General features: G+C 59.1%; 1 protein-coding gene across 1 annotated transcript; it reads right to left on the minus strand.

Annotated features, from left to right (window-relative positions):
- Positions 1-7,124: 7,124 nt before the first annotated feature.
- Positions 7,125-10,689, minus strand: LOC127035351 (pulmonary surfactant-associated protein D-like). Its single transcript, XM_050925114.1, has 2 exons — positions 10,602-10,689; positions 7,125-8,329 (listed from the first exon to the last, which is right to left on the minus strand). Exon 2 carries the CDS (start codon positions 8,301-8,303, stop codon positions 7,323-7,325), a length of 981 nt encoding a protein of 326 aa, XP_050781071.1. The 5' UTR covers positions 8,304-8,329; positions 10,602-10,689; the 3' UTR covers positions 7,125-7,322.
- Positions 10,690-16,495: the final 5,806 nt, after the last annotated feature.

Genomic DNA, 16,495 nt, shown 5'->3' on the forward strand with positions numbered 1-16,495 from the left:
TGGGGCACCTGGCATTGGCCACTGTGGGCAGACAGGATACTGGGCTGGATGGACCATTGGTCTGGCCCAGTGCGGCCATTCTTATGTTCTTAACGATTTGTTCAGACTTGCATGGGGAGTTCGTTCTCCCAGCCCGTCCCCGGCTCTCTGTGCGATGCTCCGCTGGCTCCCCCTTGTCTCGCACCACCAACAGAAGCGGCTGGTGCTGTCGCACGTTGCCATCTCAGAGGGAAACGCCAGCACGCGGAGGAAAAGGAAGACAAACTTAACAGCAACATCTGTGCCCCAAGCCAATTGCAAGGGACAAGTAAAAGGAAGTTGTTCTTCGCACAGGGCACAGTCAACCTGTGGAACTCCTTGCCTGAGGAGGTTGTGAAGATTAGGACTATAACAGGGTTTAAAAGGGAGCTGGATAAATTCATGGAGGTTAAGTTCATAAATGGCTATTAGCCAGGCTGGGCAAGGAATGGTGTCCCTAGCCTCTGTTTGTCACAGGGTGGAGATGGATGGCAGGAGAGAGATCACTTGATCATTGACTGTTAGGTTCACTCCCCCTGGGGCACCTGGTATTGGCCACTGTCGGCAGACAGGACACTGGGCTGGATGGGCCTTTGGTCTGACCCAGTACAGCCGTTTTTATGTTCTTATGTTCTTCTTATGAACAAAACAGGTCTCCCCCTCTCCTGACAATTCCAAATACACCAAGCAGCTCTGCACACCCCAGTGAAAACGACCCTGCCGCTGCGTCCTGTGATGGTGCAGTGGTGCCGTTACCACGTTGGTCCCAGGATATTAGAGACCACAAGGCCTGTGGGGTAATATCCTGGATGGGTGAAAGAGACAAGCTGGAAAGCTTGTGTTTCCCACCCACAGAAGTTGGTCCAAGATATTTCCTCCCCCACCTTGTTTCTGCAACGGGTACGCCAATTTCAAGCAGTATCCTTCAAAGACCTTCCTGTATTAAATGTACAGATTCTTGTAGGCCGGGATCACATGAAGAGATGTGAGACCTGGGAGCTCAGAAGACTATCTTGAAAATATGCCAGACGAGCATGGGGTTTTGGGGCCAAGAAGCAAATTTCCTGAGGAATCTCTAGGGGGAGGCAAATGCAAATTCCCCAACTCCAGTTATGCAAAACCCCAGCCTTTGGAAGCTACGCTCTGGAGAGAGGAATCTTTGTCTGGTGATCACTTCTACAGAAGGCCAAGATAAAAGGCCTAAGATGTATAACGAAATGATGGCTCGATGAACTTGTAACCATGGGGAAAAAACCCAGTTGTGAGATTTTAAGGACTGGAATCTACCAGGGCCCTAGACTGGAGATGTGGGTGAGCCCCGGTAAGCTATTTACCATGCACATAGGTTCTTCGATTGTTTTAACACTAATAAACGGGCTGGCTTAGAAGAAGCTCCATGGTAACTTATAACTAAGCTTGGAAGGATTAGATTTCGATCGGTGAGTGTTGAGAAACCGATTTTGCAGTACACGCAAATGGACGAAAAGTTATTTCCACTGATAATCATCGAAATGTGCAGACAAGCAAAGGAAGCAAAATGCTGCGCAAGAACGTACTCAAGCTGGATTTCGAGCTAAACGTTGGACAGGTGATTTGATCTGACGTATGATTTGTGGTTTTAGTGGTTATAAAGTTTTAACTCTTTGCTCTTCAGCGGCTACTGTCATTAAATCATTACTGTTGGCCTCCTCCATCCCATTGTCTGAGGCCCCCTCACAATTTCTCACAACTGTGAACATTTAAATCCATCAAAATAATGATAAAAAAAATAAGCTTAAACCCCAGAATTTCACCCAACCGTGAACATTTACAGAGATACAAAGAGACAAAAAGGCTTAAAAATAAACCTCAGTTTTATCCACTGAAATGATACAAAAACGAACCTACAAAAAGTCCTGTGGCACCTTATAGACTAACAGATGTAAAATTACCCTAGTATTCTGCCGAGCCTGCTTACAAGGGCAGGCAACACCCTGGCCACAGCCGCTGGAGAGAAAGCAAAGAATACACTGTTGTTTATGTAGGGCCTACAGGAAGTGCTACTCCCCAGGCTCAGGTTCAGCTCTGACTGGCTGGGTAGGGGGTGGCTGGGCCATATATGAGGATATCCAGAGGGCCAGGCAGGGGTGATGCAGGAATTACACTCTGGCTTGCTGGCGATATTACGGTGTAATGCAGGGAGCTGGGCAGCCTCAAAACCCTGGTCAGGAGGGAATGGGCCGCGGGTCTGTGCCCACTAGAGGTGACGGCCGGATGGTGCCCTCGGTGGACCATGGAGTGGGAACACAGGGGCAGCTACCCTGAAGCTGTGACATGCCCTATCACGGCCCTTTACGGCTTCTCCCCGCCTGATCGTCTCTCACTGGCTATTGAAATCTCCACTCCGGTCTCCGATGATGCCTTCCAGCGCCCACGTGGTACATTTCAAACCAGCCCCTTGGCGCCTTCTCCCAGAGCCAACGGGGTAGAAAATGAGAGGGAGGGTGAGCGGGGGCAGACAGACACTTTTAGATTCCACAACAAACACTTTGTCCAAACCATGGGAACAACCCTGGGGTCTAGGGTGGCTCCCCAATAAGCCAACATCTTCCAGGGCCACCTTGAGGAAGAATTGCTGGATAAATGGACCACAAAACCCACGATATACAGTGAGGATCTTTTCCTCCTCTGGACGGACAACCTAAACTCCCTCACGGATTTCCACCACAACTTCACCCACCACTGCTCCATCCATCAATCTCTCTCTGGAACACACCTGCACCAGCATCAACCTCCGGGACACCACCATCAGCTCCAGCAACGGAACCGTACAGACAACTGTCTGCAAGAAACCCGCAGCTCATAACCACACCTACCTCCACAGAGCCAGTAACCACCCCAGACACACCCAGAACTCTGCTACCTACCGCCTGGCCCTCAGGTACCACAGAACACATTCCAAGGAGAAAGGCCTTGACACATGTAAAACCTCCTTTGCCAAACAAGGACACTCCACCAGAGAAGTAGATCACACCATGGAATGGGCCACCCAACTACCCCGAGAGAACGTGCTTTAATATAGAAATAATCGCCCCTCTGACCACTTGCCCCTAGTTGTCACCAACCACCCCACACTGGTACCCATACGGAGTATCATTCAGCAATTACAACCCAGACTTGATGGGGACCACATCCTGAAAGCAAGCTTTCCTGAACCTCCTCTTCTAGCCTTCAAACAACCCTCCAACTTGCCAAATTTATCATCAGAAGCCAGCTCCCCCAGAGACCAGAACCCACCAACTCAAAGCGACGTCAGACCCTGCCAGAACAACAGATGCAAAACCTGCAGACATATCTCGACACAACACACCTTTCGAGACCCGTGGGGACCACCACATGCCTATCGCAACGTGCACTGGACTTCAGCCAGTGCACCAAACACCCCAAGAGCAGCCATGTGGGTGAAACCAGACCATCGCGGCGCTCGTGAACGGACTGCAGGGCCAAAAGACAAAAGCACCCTGTCACCTGTGGGCAGGCACTTTTCACAAAGTGATCACTCTATATCTGAACTCTCCGTCCTCGTCCTCAAAGAAAACCTGCGCAACCCTTTCGCAAGCTGAGCCTGGGAGCTTAAATGGACAACTTTAGTAAAACACCAAAAACCGTGGGCTTAATAAGGACACTGGATTTATGGCTATTCCAACAATCTGCAACCCACTTAGGGTGACCGGACAGCAAATGTGAAAAATAGGGACGGGGGGGGGGGGGGGCAATAGGAGCCTATATAAGAAAAAGACCCAAAAATCGGGACTGTCCCTGTAAAATCGGGACATCTGGTCACCCTAAACCAGCTAACCACCCTTTTTTGGCCTATGACTGCAGGGGTGTTAAGAAGCCACTTCCCCCAATGGGTCCCTTAGAAAATGTCCAACCTCCTTATGCTAAACAATCTGCCCCCCGTTGTATTTGGCTGTGAGGTTCGGAGCACCTTTCCCAGGCCTGGAGAAGAAGCTCGAACACTCTCACCAGGAGAGGCCTGCAGGAACGGTAGGTCTGATCTCGCCCACTTTCGTGCTCACGCAGATGGGGGCGGCATATGGGGGGAGAGAGAGAGAGTGTGTCAAGGTGACGGGAACTTGAATCTGTGTCACAATCGATAACCACGTCTGCAGCGCCGCCTGTGGGCCGGGCTGCATGTGACAGCCGTTCAGACCCACCCTACCGCTAAAGGAGGGTACCGGTGACAACACAGGTCACCGAGTATTTACAGTGGATGCAGTGCTGGGGCACGGGCAGGCTTGGCAGCCTCCTGGGATGGGGGTCTCTGTGTCTCCCCAGGGTGGGACAAAGCCCCCAACACACAGCTCCCACCAATGGCATGCCCCCAGCACAAACACCCCAAAGGGCTTTCCTCTCCCCAGAGGTGAGGGCCCTCCCACACTCTCTGCCCCATCAGCAGGCACCTGTGCCACTCACCACACTGTTGTTTACATAGGACCTACAGGAAGTGCTGCTCCTCAGAGACAGGTTCAGCTCTGACAGGATCTATATGGGATAGCCTGCACCAAGGGGGCTGACCAGATCAAGCTATAGGGTCAGGAGAGCATGGGGCAGGATTTCAGCCCAGTTGTGTGTCTGGGGCATTACAGCTCTGACTGGCCTCCCAGTCCCTCCTCTTCACACAGGGAGAAAGCAAGGGACGTGGTGTTCCTGAGGTCACACACTGAATCAGTGGGTGAGTCAGCCATAGAACCCAGGAGTCCTGGCGCCCAGCCCCTTGCTCTAACCTTCCCATCTCCTAACCACTAGACCCCACTCAGACCCCAGAACTCAGGATAGAAGGGAGAAGTCCTGGTGTCCAGCGCCCCCCCGCCAACCACAATCACTAGACCCCATTCCCACCCCACCGCTGGGAACAGAAGGCATCTTCAGGTATCTTCACTCAATTCCCACTGCAATGACAAGCCAACCCTGGCATCCTGGCCGAGTGCCAGCCCTGAGGATTGCACCCAGCATCCTTAACTCCCAGTGCAACTTTCATGGGGATCTGGGAGTCCCTGCCACTTCTGGCCCCAAACAACTGCCACAATCCACACCAGAGGTGGCTGCATGACAGGGTACAGGGACCCTCCGGGAAAATTCAGCTCCATTACCAAGAGCATCCTGGGAAATATAGTTTTTAAGGTCCCAGAGCATCCTGGGAGGTGTAGTTTTGTGGCCTCAGTGCATCCTGGGAAATGTAGTTTGGGGAGGCCCAGTGCACCCTTGCTGCGTTAGTTTGCACAGGGGAGCAGTCAGGAGGTGTCAGCTCAGCCCCCCCCCACACCTAAAGAGCTGACATTCTGGACAGCAGGATACCTTGGGGTGCGAGGGGGAGGGGACCAGTTGTGTTTTGTTCTTCCCCCCTCCCCCCAAGCCCAGGGCCCTTCCCGCACCTTCAAGTAGGGCCCCTTCCCTCATGTGAGCTGCAACTGCAGAGGCCTGTCCTCCTGGGGCCCCCCAGCAAGGCTCCCTCCCAGGGGCTCCCTCTTCCCCCACCCGCGCAAGTAACCAGACAGCAAGTGTGAAAAATCGGGACGGGGTGGGGGGTAATAGGAGCCTATATAAGAAAAATACCCCAAAATCGGGATTGTCCCTATAAAATCAGGACATCTGGTCACCCTACTACCACCACCACCACCACCCCCCAGCTGTGGCAGGTGGAAGAGTGACTGACCCCCCAGGCCCACCCCAGGTACCTGTTACAGGTACTAGCATGTGCTGGCGGAGGCCAAGCCAAGACTTAGGTCCCACCCAGGTTCCCCCAAGTGAAGGGACCACAAAGTCCAGGCCACACAACTGAATGTGGTGGACAAAACCTGGGAGAGCCGGGCTGGGAGGGAGGGTCACAGGGCTCCAGAGGAGGCCCCAAGCAGAGAACCCTAGATAGCTCTCACGGCGCCCCAAAGGAGTCCAAGGAGCCTGTGGACGCTGCCCAGAGGAATGCTGTCCAGAGCTGGGATCCACAAAGTCACCAGACCCCACAGCCACAGGGCACCCCGTGCCCAGCTGCACCCTCCTGGCCCGGTGGCTTGGCCATCACCGGCAGTGCTAGGAGGGGGCTCATGAGGGGGTCACGGGCAGGACAATGGAGACAGACTCTGTCCAGAACCTCAGCGGGAGCCACCGGACGAGCTCAGCAGAAATGGAGGGTGGCAGGATTCTGGGTGAACCGCACCAACCACACGCCTATGCTCGCGGGCCGCTGGAGAAGCCGCCAGCGCAGGTCACCGGAGGGTGGTGGGACTAAGGCAGAGTACAGACTGGCCACTAGGGCAGCCTGCGCTCTGCCACGCGGTGCCAGGGCAGGGCACGAGGCCAGGGACGGTGCGGAGCACCAGCGTGCAAAGAAGTTTGCAGCACACGGGTCGGAGTTGGCCTGGCTGGATGGTGCTCAGCCTGCCTTGGGGGGCAGAGGCCCAGTTACAAACGCCAGGGGGCTGGGGAAGGCAGGGACCCAAGCCCCAGGTACATTCCCCAGCAGCATCCTGCGACTCTGAGATCAGGGCCATAGAGGTGAAGCTTCTTGGGCCATCAGCTGGCCCCGGGTCCCGTCACCGCGCCCCACCACAGCTGCATCTCAGCACTGGGTGAGGGATCCTGGTATAAGCAGCCCCTGGGTCCCACCCCAGCAGCGGCTGCATCTCAGTGTGTGCAAGCCCAGTGGCAGTGCGGTGGTTGGCACGGGAGCCACGCTGCTACCCTGCAGTGCTCTGCCACGACATGCAGGCTTAGAGAGGGAGGTGGGATCTGGGTTCTGATCTAACCATGGCACCAGGGGCTGGCGCAGCACGACAGCACTATGGGCACAGGGGGGCGCTGTGGCCAGCTAGAGGCGTTGCCCCTCTGAGTTCCCTTCCGGCTCCTGCCCCCCTGCATTGGAGGGGGGGGGCAGTATAGGATCCTCCAGCAAGTTACAGCCGTCCCTACTGAGGGGCATGCGGCTGTGAGGGATGTGCAGCTGGGAGTGATCTGCCATGGCGGAGGGTGGGAAGGAGGGAGACTGGGGTAGATGGGCCCCAGGTCTGATCTTGTCTGTGCTGCTCAGGATCTTGGGGGAGCCACCCAAACAAACAGGGCGCATCCCCCAAGAAACATGTTTATTATTTTAAAAGTCTCCAGCAACGGCTACACGATAGAAAACCACCCACATGCCCCAAGGGGCAGAAATCTGTACAAATATACACGGGGAGGGGGTAAGTGAACATGGGGGGGAGGGCCCCAGGAAGGGGAGATGAAAACCCACAGCTGCTCCCAGCCACCCCCTTACCCCCCAGCACCCCTCAGTTCATCTTGACCAGGATCTGTTCGGAGAAGAACTTCTTCAGCTGAGCCACCTCGGCCGACAGCGATGCCAGCTGGCTCCGGAGGGCACCGTTCTCCGTCGGGTACCCGGGCTCCTGGAGTGGGAGGGGGGATGATCCCCCAGTGCCATAGCACCCCCCAAATGGCGCAGCCCCCACCCCTGACACTGCTGCCCCGTTCCTTTGGTCCTCCCCTCCAGCTGTGCCCCCGCGCCAGTCCCCGGCGGGTGGCGATGGGGCATAAGGGGCCTGGGCCTCGCCCCCCATCTCCTCGGGCCCCCCGGCCATCTTGAAGCGCAGCTTGTGGGGCAGGCTCTTGACAGCATCCCCCGCCGGGTCATAGCGCCCTCCCCGGCCTGCATCCCCCACTTCCCCAGGGGCCTCGGGCACCAGGCAGTGCCCCTCGAACCCGTCCCGCTCCTCAAAGAAGACAGGGCTACCCATGCTGGAGCTGCCGGGCGTGGAGAACCCGGAGTCCTCGGAGTACCCCCCGCCCGGCTCCGGCTGGAAGGGGCGGCCGTAGCGCGGTGCCGGCAGGGGCTCGGTGCCCAGCGGGTACGGGTAGGGGGCGGGCGCAGCGGCCGGCCTCGGGGGCTCAGCCGGCTCGCGGATGAGGCCGAAGCGGAACTTGAGGGCCAGGAGCTCGGCCTTGAGCCGGGCGTTCTCCTCCAGCAGCGCCAGCACCCGGCTCTCCAGCGCCAGGTCGTTGACGCGTCGCTTCTCCCGCGAGCGCTTGGCCGCCTCGTTGTTCTTCTTGCGTTTGTCCCAGTAGCCGTTGTCCTTCTTGTCCTCCGGGGTGAACTCTCGCGTGCGCCGGGCCGGGCTGGCCAGGTCCTGGGGCCTGGCCCTCCCCGCCTGCAGCCCGCTGCCCGTCAGCAGGGCCGGGGAATCCTCGGCGAAGCCGAGCTTGGCTGGGCCTGGCGAGGGCGGGCGAGGCGGCTCCTCTGGGGATGAGCTCATGGCGCCAGGGGACAAGCCGCGCCCAGCTGCAGGGGGGGAAGGAGGGGTTAGCGTGTGGCAGGTGATGTGGGGAAGCTAATGGGGGGTGAGCCTGGCGGATGTCCCTGTGGGTGTGCGAGGGGGGGTGTGCAAGTGTTTGTGAGCACGCATTGGTGTGTGTGACAAAGTGTGTGCATGTGTATGATGGGGTCTGTGCTTGTGAGTGCACAGTTGTGACGGTGTCTGGGTGTGCGACAGCGAGTGTGGCTGTGCTTGTGGGGGGTACACGCATGTGAGTGTGTCTGTGTGCATGCGCATGTGAGCGCACTTGGCCTGACGCTCAAGTTTGTGTCATATGGAAATTATGTTCTATATTCAAATTAGGTCCATATGTAATTTGCACAGTCCCTCCCCCGGCCTCCTCCCCCCTTGTCGGTCAGGTTGTGAGTTCTTTGGAGTAGGATTTGGGTTCCACACCCAGGTAAGTGCAGGCACACACACACACACACACACACACACACACACACACACACACACACACACACAAAATCAGCCTAACATAACCACGCCCACAGACCCAGATCAGCCTAACACAACCACACCCACACACACACCATCAGCCTAACACAACCACATCCACAACACACACAGATCAACAGCGCCTCACCTCTCTCTCAGACACAACACACAGTCACACTCAAACACTGTCCCATAGGTCACACAGACACACAACCCTCGTAACAGATGCACCATGCACACACAGTCACATGTACACCCGCACACACACGCTTGCATGAACGTGGGCAGGGATAGATCCGCCAAGCCTCGCCCCGTCCACCCTCTGGTGCAGACCGGACTCACTCTGGGAACCCGCCCAGCTCTGGCCTGCTGTGGATGGTGCAGAGCACAGCCAGGGGACTCACAGCCGTGTAGAACCCCCGTGGATTCACCCGGGGCGGGGGCTGAACTCAGAATCCGGCCCTGACATCCCATATATCCCCCCCCACCCTGTCCCAACCTCCCTGCACGCTGGCTGGCTGGGCTTTACCCCAGCCTGGGTGATCCCGGACCCGCTGTCCCTGCTCCAGGCATTCCAGCCCTGGGACAGGACGTGCTGCCCTTCTCCCCACCCCTGCGCCCGCAGGACAAACAAACTCGCTCTGAGCCAGCTGCTATTTTTGGCTGCTGCACAGGAGTGGGGGGGGGGGATTTGTCGCATGTCCCCCCACACTCCCAGGGTTAATCCCCAGTGCAGGGGGAGGGATTGCGGTCGGGGTGGGGGGGTTGATGTTTTATTTAGGAAAGAGAAAGAGAAAGTGAAGGAATCGCACCCAGAATCACACACAAAGCCAGCCACACAATCACACACACAAAGCCAGCCACACAATCACACACAACCAGCCAGAAACACAATCACACACACAGAGGTACACATATATCCAAACACGTAATCACACACACATACATCCAGCACACAAACACACACAATCACACTTGTTTACACACACATATCCACACGAATTGAAATAAATGTATGCAACCATACACATTTACACACAGACACATGTCTATAAAGGCACGCACTCTTACAAACACACACAGTCACACAAACACAGCTGCAAAGAAATGCACACCACTATTTATATACTACACACAAATACACAAATCCTTCTAAGCACACAAACAGGAACGCAAAGAAAGTCACACTGCTCACACAATCACACAGAGCCATGCATACACAGAGAGACACACACGGAGAGCCAGGCACATGTGGCACACACACAGCTACACACACAGAGCCATGCCACACACACACACAGAGCTACACACACGCAGAGCCATGCCACACACACACACAGAGCTACACACACGCAGAGCCATGCCACACACACACAGCTACACACACACAAACACACAGCCATGCCACACATACAGAGCTACACACACACACACACAGCCATGCTACACATACAGAGCTACGCACACACACAGCTACACAAAGACCCATGCACACACACACACGGCTACACACACGCAGAGCCATGCCACACACACACAGCTACACACACACAAACACACAGCCATGCCACACATACAGAGCTACACACACACACACACAGCCATGCTACACATACAGAGCTACGCACACACACAGCTACACAAAGACCCATGTGCACACACACACGGCTACACACACGCAGAGCCATGCACACACACACACACACACACAGCTACACACAGAGCCATGCACACACACACACAGGCACACCCCGCCCCTCCGCCACCGCACGCAGGTGTCCCCCTCGCCCCGGTCCTTACCGCCCGCCGGTCGCTACGCTGCGCTAGGGCCCCGGCGCCCCTTCGCCGCTGCCTCCCTCCGCGTCTGCCGCGCCCGCCCGCTCCGGCCCCTATTTGTGCCAAGTTCAGGCCGGGTCCCAGCCTCACCTCGGGTAACCCCGCGACGTCACCGCCTCCGCCCCCTCCCGTTCCCCCGGCAACCGCGCGCCATGGCAACAGGGACCGCCCCCCGGTAACGGGTTGGGATGCTCCGTGGAGCCGGGCTAGGAAGGGGAGTGGCACCCCCAGGAGCCAGTGGGCCCCCCACCCCTCCCAGAGCCAGGGATGGAACCCAGGAGTCCTGGCTCCTGTGCCCCCTCATTAGACCCCACTCCCCTCCCAAAGCAGGGCATAGAACCCAGGAGTCCTGGCTCCCAGCCCCCACCCCCTATTAGACCCCACTCCCCTCCCAGAGCCAGGGATGGAACCCAGGAGTCCTGGCTCCTGCCCCCCCCATTAGACCCCACTCCCCTCCCAAAGCAGGGCATAGAACCCAGGAGTCCTGGCCCATCCCCCTCCAATCACCAGACCCCACTCCCCTCCCACAGCTGGAAGTCAGGACTCCTGGATCTGTCACCAGCTGCAGGAGGGCAGTGGGGGTCAGGGGGGGCTGGATTCAGGACTCCTGGGTTCTATCCCCAGCTCGCCACCCATCTTCCCCTCCCCCCATCCAGCCCCTACTTCCTAGATCCGTTTTTCTCTCCATAGTAACCGTCCTCTCCTCTGGGCCGGAGCCTGTGGCAACCCGGTGCTGCCATGGCAACCCACTGATGTCAAAGGGCCCGGAGTAACTGGGGCAGGATCCGGGAGGTGCATGGAGCCAGGGGACCCGCTCATTAGGTGAATTACGGTAATGCCTAAAGGCCCCCAGCTGAGACCCTGCCCCAGAGCGCTCACCATCTGCATAGAAAAAGGTTAGGGGGGAAACTGAGGCACAGTTAGACTTGCCTAAGATCAGTGGCAGAACTGGGACTAGAACCCAGGAGTCCTGACCCCCGGCCTCCCCCCTCCAACTAGTAGCCACCGCTGCCCTCCCAGAGCTGTGGTTAGAAGCCGGATGCCCTGAGGCCCAGCCTGGTGCAGGTGGCCTCTTTGCTTAGACATCCGGGTGATTTCAAAGCCACCCCCCTGGGAGCGGGGCCAGGGGCTGCTCTCCGCAATCCTGATTGACCCTGTCCCCCCTTGCCCCCCCGATCCCTCCACCCCCAAGCTGCCCCCTGGCCCGTGTCCGTCGACCTTGGCATCTTCGCTGGTTACGTTTTGTTTTGTCCTTCTAGGAACCAGTCTCAGCAGCCCCCCCAGCCCCACCCCACCTGGGAGTTAAGGGCACATGGGGGGGCAAGGGGAGCAGGAGAGGGGGGCAAATCTCCAGCTGCTGGACGTTGGTGTCTCACCTTTACAGCGTGTGTGTGTGTGTGTGTCACTGTGGAATGTGTGTGCATGTGTGTCCATTGAGTGGGCGAGGGTGTATGAGGCTCTGTGTGTGTGTGTGTGTGAGGGAAGGGTGGGTTTATGTGGAAATATACAGCATATGTGGGAGTGTGTGTGAGTGTGTGTGTGCGAGTCATGTATAGTGTATGGGTGTAGGTGGTGGCGGGAGTGTCTGTACAGTGTGTTTGTTGCTGGGGGTATGTTTGTATGTGGGATCTGACACAGTTTATGAGGTCTGAGGGTATTCCGAGTGTTGTGCCAGTGTTGTGCATTGCGGGAGTGGGAGGGTGTGTGAGACATTGTGTGTGTGTGTTGGTGTGCAGAGTGACATGTGCGCATAGCAGTGGCTGGGCACTCTGGAGGGTGAGCATTGGTGGCAGGTGTTTGTGTGCAGTGCGAGGGGTGTGTTTGTGCAGCTGTGAATTTAGCACAAGCCCTTTTCCCTAGTTGTGGCAGGTGGTGAGTGGGCAGAGCGTGTGTGTGTGTGTGTGTGTGTGCACACGCGCAGAGGGAGTGTTGGTTCTACACTGTATTTTGGCACGCGGCCCTTTGCCCCAGTTCGGGAGTCTGGGAGGGGTGTGTGTGTGAGTCCCATATCTCAGTCTTTGCTAGTGTGTGTGCGTGCGCACGTGCGTGCACACGCGTGTGTGTGAGAGGGAGATACAGGGGTCTCTCCACAACCTGCGTCAGGACAAACTTGAGTGCTAGCTGAGAGGGGCAGGGAATGGGCTATGGGGGCTCTCTCCTCTAGGGGGCCCCGGCTCCCATCCGGGGGCAGGCACCAGCCCCATGGGGGGGAGACTCGCCCCCAGGTGACATCAGGAGGCCCAGGGGCCTGCTCTGCACACCCGCCGCCTCCCCACAGCCGGGCCCCAGCAAAGCAGGATCCGGGCGGGGAAGGCGCTTACGCAAGCCGGAGGCTGTTATGTAACCGCCTGGCCCAGGCCCAGCTGCTCGGGCTGGTGGCCTGGATCCAGTGACATCCTCAGGCAGCACCCGCCAAGGCAGCAGGAGGCCGGGGAGGATGAAGCGCCGTGTCCTGGACTCCTGGCAGGGGGTTGGGGAGGGCACACGGGGTCAGATTCCCAGCCCAGCCCCCTCTGCTCTAACCCCCAGGCGCTGCCCTCCCTAAACCGAGCCTAGAACCCAGGCATCCTGGCTCCCAGCCCCCGGCGTGTTCTAAACGTGGGCTCAGCAGCGAGGGGGGCATTCAGACCCCCTGCGCCGAGATCACAGGCCCCAGGCAGCTCAGCTGCTGGAGAATCCCCCTCAGCATTCAGCTGTAGGGGGGTCTATGATCCATGGCACAGCAATGGCCTCTCCTTCCAGCAGGGGGTGCAGCTGGCTCCTCAGAGTCCACCCCCACCTGTCCTTTCTTCCAGGGGGCTCGACGGGCCGGTGGCTGGGCTGAACCAGGAAGTCCCAGAGCCAGCCGGGCTGGTGGCACTCGGCCAAGGAGGGGATGGTCTTGGAATATGCCCAGCAGGGCAAGCTCACGAGGCCTGGGGAGCTGGGAAGGGAGTGGGGTCTGCCGGTTAGAGTGGGGGGCGGGTACGAGCCAGGACTCCTGGGTTCCGGTCCTGGGAGGGGAGAAGGGGCTAGTGGTTAGAGCAGGGGGCTGGGAGCCTGGGTTCTGGCCCTGGGAGGGGAGAGGGGGCTAGTGGTTAGAGCAGGGGGCTGGGAGCCTGGGTTCTGGCCCGGGGAGGGGAGGGGAGAGGGGGCTAGTGGTTAGAGCAGGGGGCTGGGAGCCTGGGTTCTGGCCCGGGGAGGGGAGGGGAGAGGGGGCTAGTGGTTAGAGCAGGGGGCTGGGAGCCTGGGTTCTGGCCCTGGATCGGGGGGGGGGGGCGCTAGTGGTTAGAACGGGGGCGGGACTGAAGGGGAAGGAAGCTGGGCTGCGCCCCCTCCCCTCCAGGCGAGCTGTGTAAGGCGGCTCCCAGCTGGGACATCATGTTCCCAGGCTGCCTATTCATAGCGCCTGGCGCCCCCCCACCCCACAGATTACCTGCTTATGCAGCTGGGGGGGGGAGAACTCCTGGGTTCCTGGGGAGGGGAGTGGAGCTTGGGGGGGAGCAGGGGGTGGGAGGCAGGATTCCTGGATTCCTTTCCGGGGCTGGGGGTCTAGCAGTAAGTGGAGGGCAGGGATAGGGCGTCTCCCCCGCCCCCAGGAGGCTTTGCCCAGTTCCCAGACGCCTAGCGCGAGATCCCACCCCAGGGCCCGGGCCGCAAATTCGTGCCCCTTGGCTGCAGCCTGCAATGGGGCAGGTTCCACAGGGAGAGGGGGAGCCCCTGCCAGAACCTTCCCCATCTGCAGGGATGGGGTGACCTGCTGTAGCTCTGCCGGTGCCCCTCACTCCCAACCCGCAGCCCCTGCTAGCCCAGCCCTGCCCCCCAGCTCTGCCGGTGCCCCTCACTCCCAACCCGCAGCCCCTGCTAGCCCAGCCCTGCCCCCCCAGCTATGCTGTTGCCCCTCACTCCTGACCTGCAGCACCTGCTAGCCCAGCCCTGCGCCCCCAGCTCTGCCAGCGCCCCTCACTCCTGAGCCGCAACCCCTGGCTAGCCCAGCCCTGGGCTCCCCCCAGCTCTGCTGTTGCCCCTCACTCCAGACCCGCAGCCCCCTGCTAGCCCAGTCCCGGGCTCTTAGGTATCACAAACAGTCCCATTCCCTCCTGTCAGTGGCCCGGGGGCGGCAGGGGGCTCGGATGGGGCCAGGCTGGGCCGGACGGGCACCTGCCCTCTAAGAACTTTGGCCAAGATCCAGCCAACTCATTTCTGCCCCATGACCCGGCAGGGTCTGGACTCTGCCACCTCAGGGCACAGCCCAGATTCTGTCCCAGCTCCCAGCCCCACTTCCCCAGACCCAGGGGCCCCTGAGTGCTCCCCCCCTGCTCCCCTCCTCCTGCCCCCGATTCAGGGCCTGGGCCCTTTGCCCAGCCTCTGAGTGAGGCGTGGGGCAGACAGAGGGTGCTCAGCCCCTGCCCCAGGCTGCCAGAGGTGGGCAGAGCCCCCAACTCTTGGGGGTGTCACTGGCTTAGAGCAGAGGAGCAGTGAGATCACAGCCCTCCTCTAGGGGTACTAGCGGGGCCCAGTGGGCAGCCTGGCCTGGGTTCACCTGTATCCCGAGTTACACCCCATGCTCCTATAGTGGGTGGGGCTGGACCCGCCCCAGGGACTGGGGGGGGACACACAGGTCGGGGGGAGGGCTGTGGGCTCAGCCTGACACTGAGCCAGGCAGGGAAGATGACACAGCTGCCTCCCCCAGGCATCCCCGCTGAGCCTTGAGGTAAGAGTAGGTCCTACCAAAACAGCAGCCAAACGTCCTGGGTTTAGGGACCTTCGACACCAGATCTCAATGCAGCAGCTTGGGGCGGGGGAGGAGGAGGAGAGAAGGGAGCACAGGACATCCTCTGCTGGCAGAGACTGTACAGACCTGACACCCCCACAACACACCAACACCCCACAACACCCCCACCAAACAGCCCAAAACACACACACACTCGATCGCAGACCCCCCTCACCTCACCCCAAACACACACACTGCACACAGCCAGCCACCCCTCACACACCCTGCAACACCCTCCACAATCCAACACACACACTATGACACCAACACACTGAGCCCCATGCACCTCACAACAGCCACACACAGTTTGTAGGCAATCCCCCCACCACAATCCCCATACCCAGAGCCATCCCCACAACACACACGTGCTGCAACACCCCAGCGGCTACAACACCCAACACCAGCCACATGCCCCCCCCAGACGCACAGCGCCATGCACACACCCTCCCCCCACCGACACAGACACGCCCAGAGCCATCCCCAAAGCAGCCAGAGAGACTGGAGTGTTCGGCTGCCCCGCGAGCCCAGTCCACTCCTGGTGGGGCTACTGCGGACAAACCGTCCGGCTGGTCAGAAGGGATCCACCCCAGGTCAGACCCACGGGCCCATCTACCCTGGCATCCCACCTCCCCAGTGGCCAGGACGAGGGGTTGCAGAGGAAGGTGCAACACTTCCCTAGTGGGCAGTGATGGAATAACCTGTCCCGGGGCCCACTCCCCTTATAGCACCCCAGGCTCCACTTGGACCCCCTGCTTACCCGGGGGGGGCGCATACTCCCCCCCCGGGGGGAACAACATGAACACTAAATAGACCCTGGCTGAGGGCAAGGTGCTGGGATGGGGAAGCCAGGGGAGGGAAACTGAGGCACAAAGCCCAGCACCAGGCACTGCAGGGGTGGGCCTGGGGACAGACAGATAAGTTGGGGGGGGTGTGGGGATGGGAATCTACCTTAGGGGTCCAGTCAGTATCAATAGCTGCCCCCCACACACACACCCGTTCATTGGTAACCAGAGCAGAGATTTGGCCTCCCCAGCAGATCCTGGCAGGCACCAGCGCCCATGACTGGGCCCCCCATCCTCACCGGTGCTGAGACTTTCCATGAAGC

This window comes from Gopherus flavomarginatus, chromosome 16, assembly GCF_025201925.1.
Source record: "Gopherus flavomarginatus isolate rGopFla2 chromosome 16, rGopFla2.mat.asm, whole genome shotgun sequence".
Classification (NCBI taxonomy): Eukaryota; Metazoa; Chordata; order Testudines; family Testudinidae; genus Gopherus; species Gopherus flavomarginatus.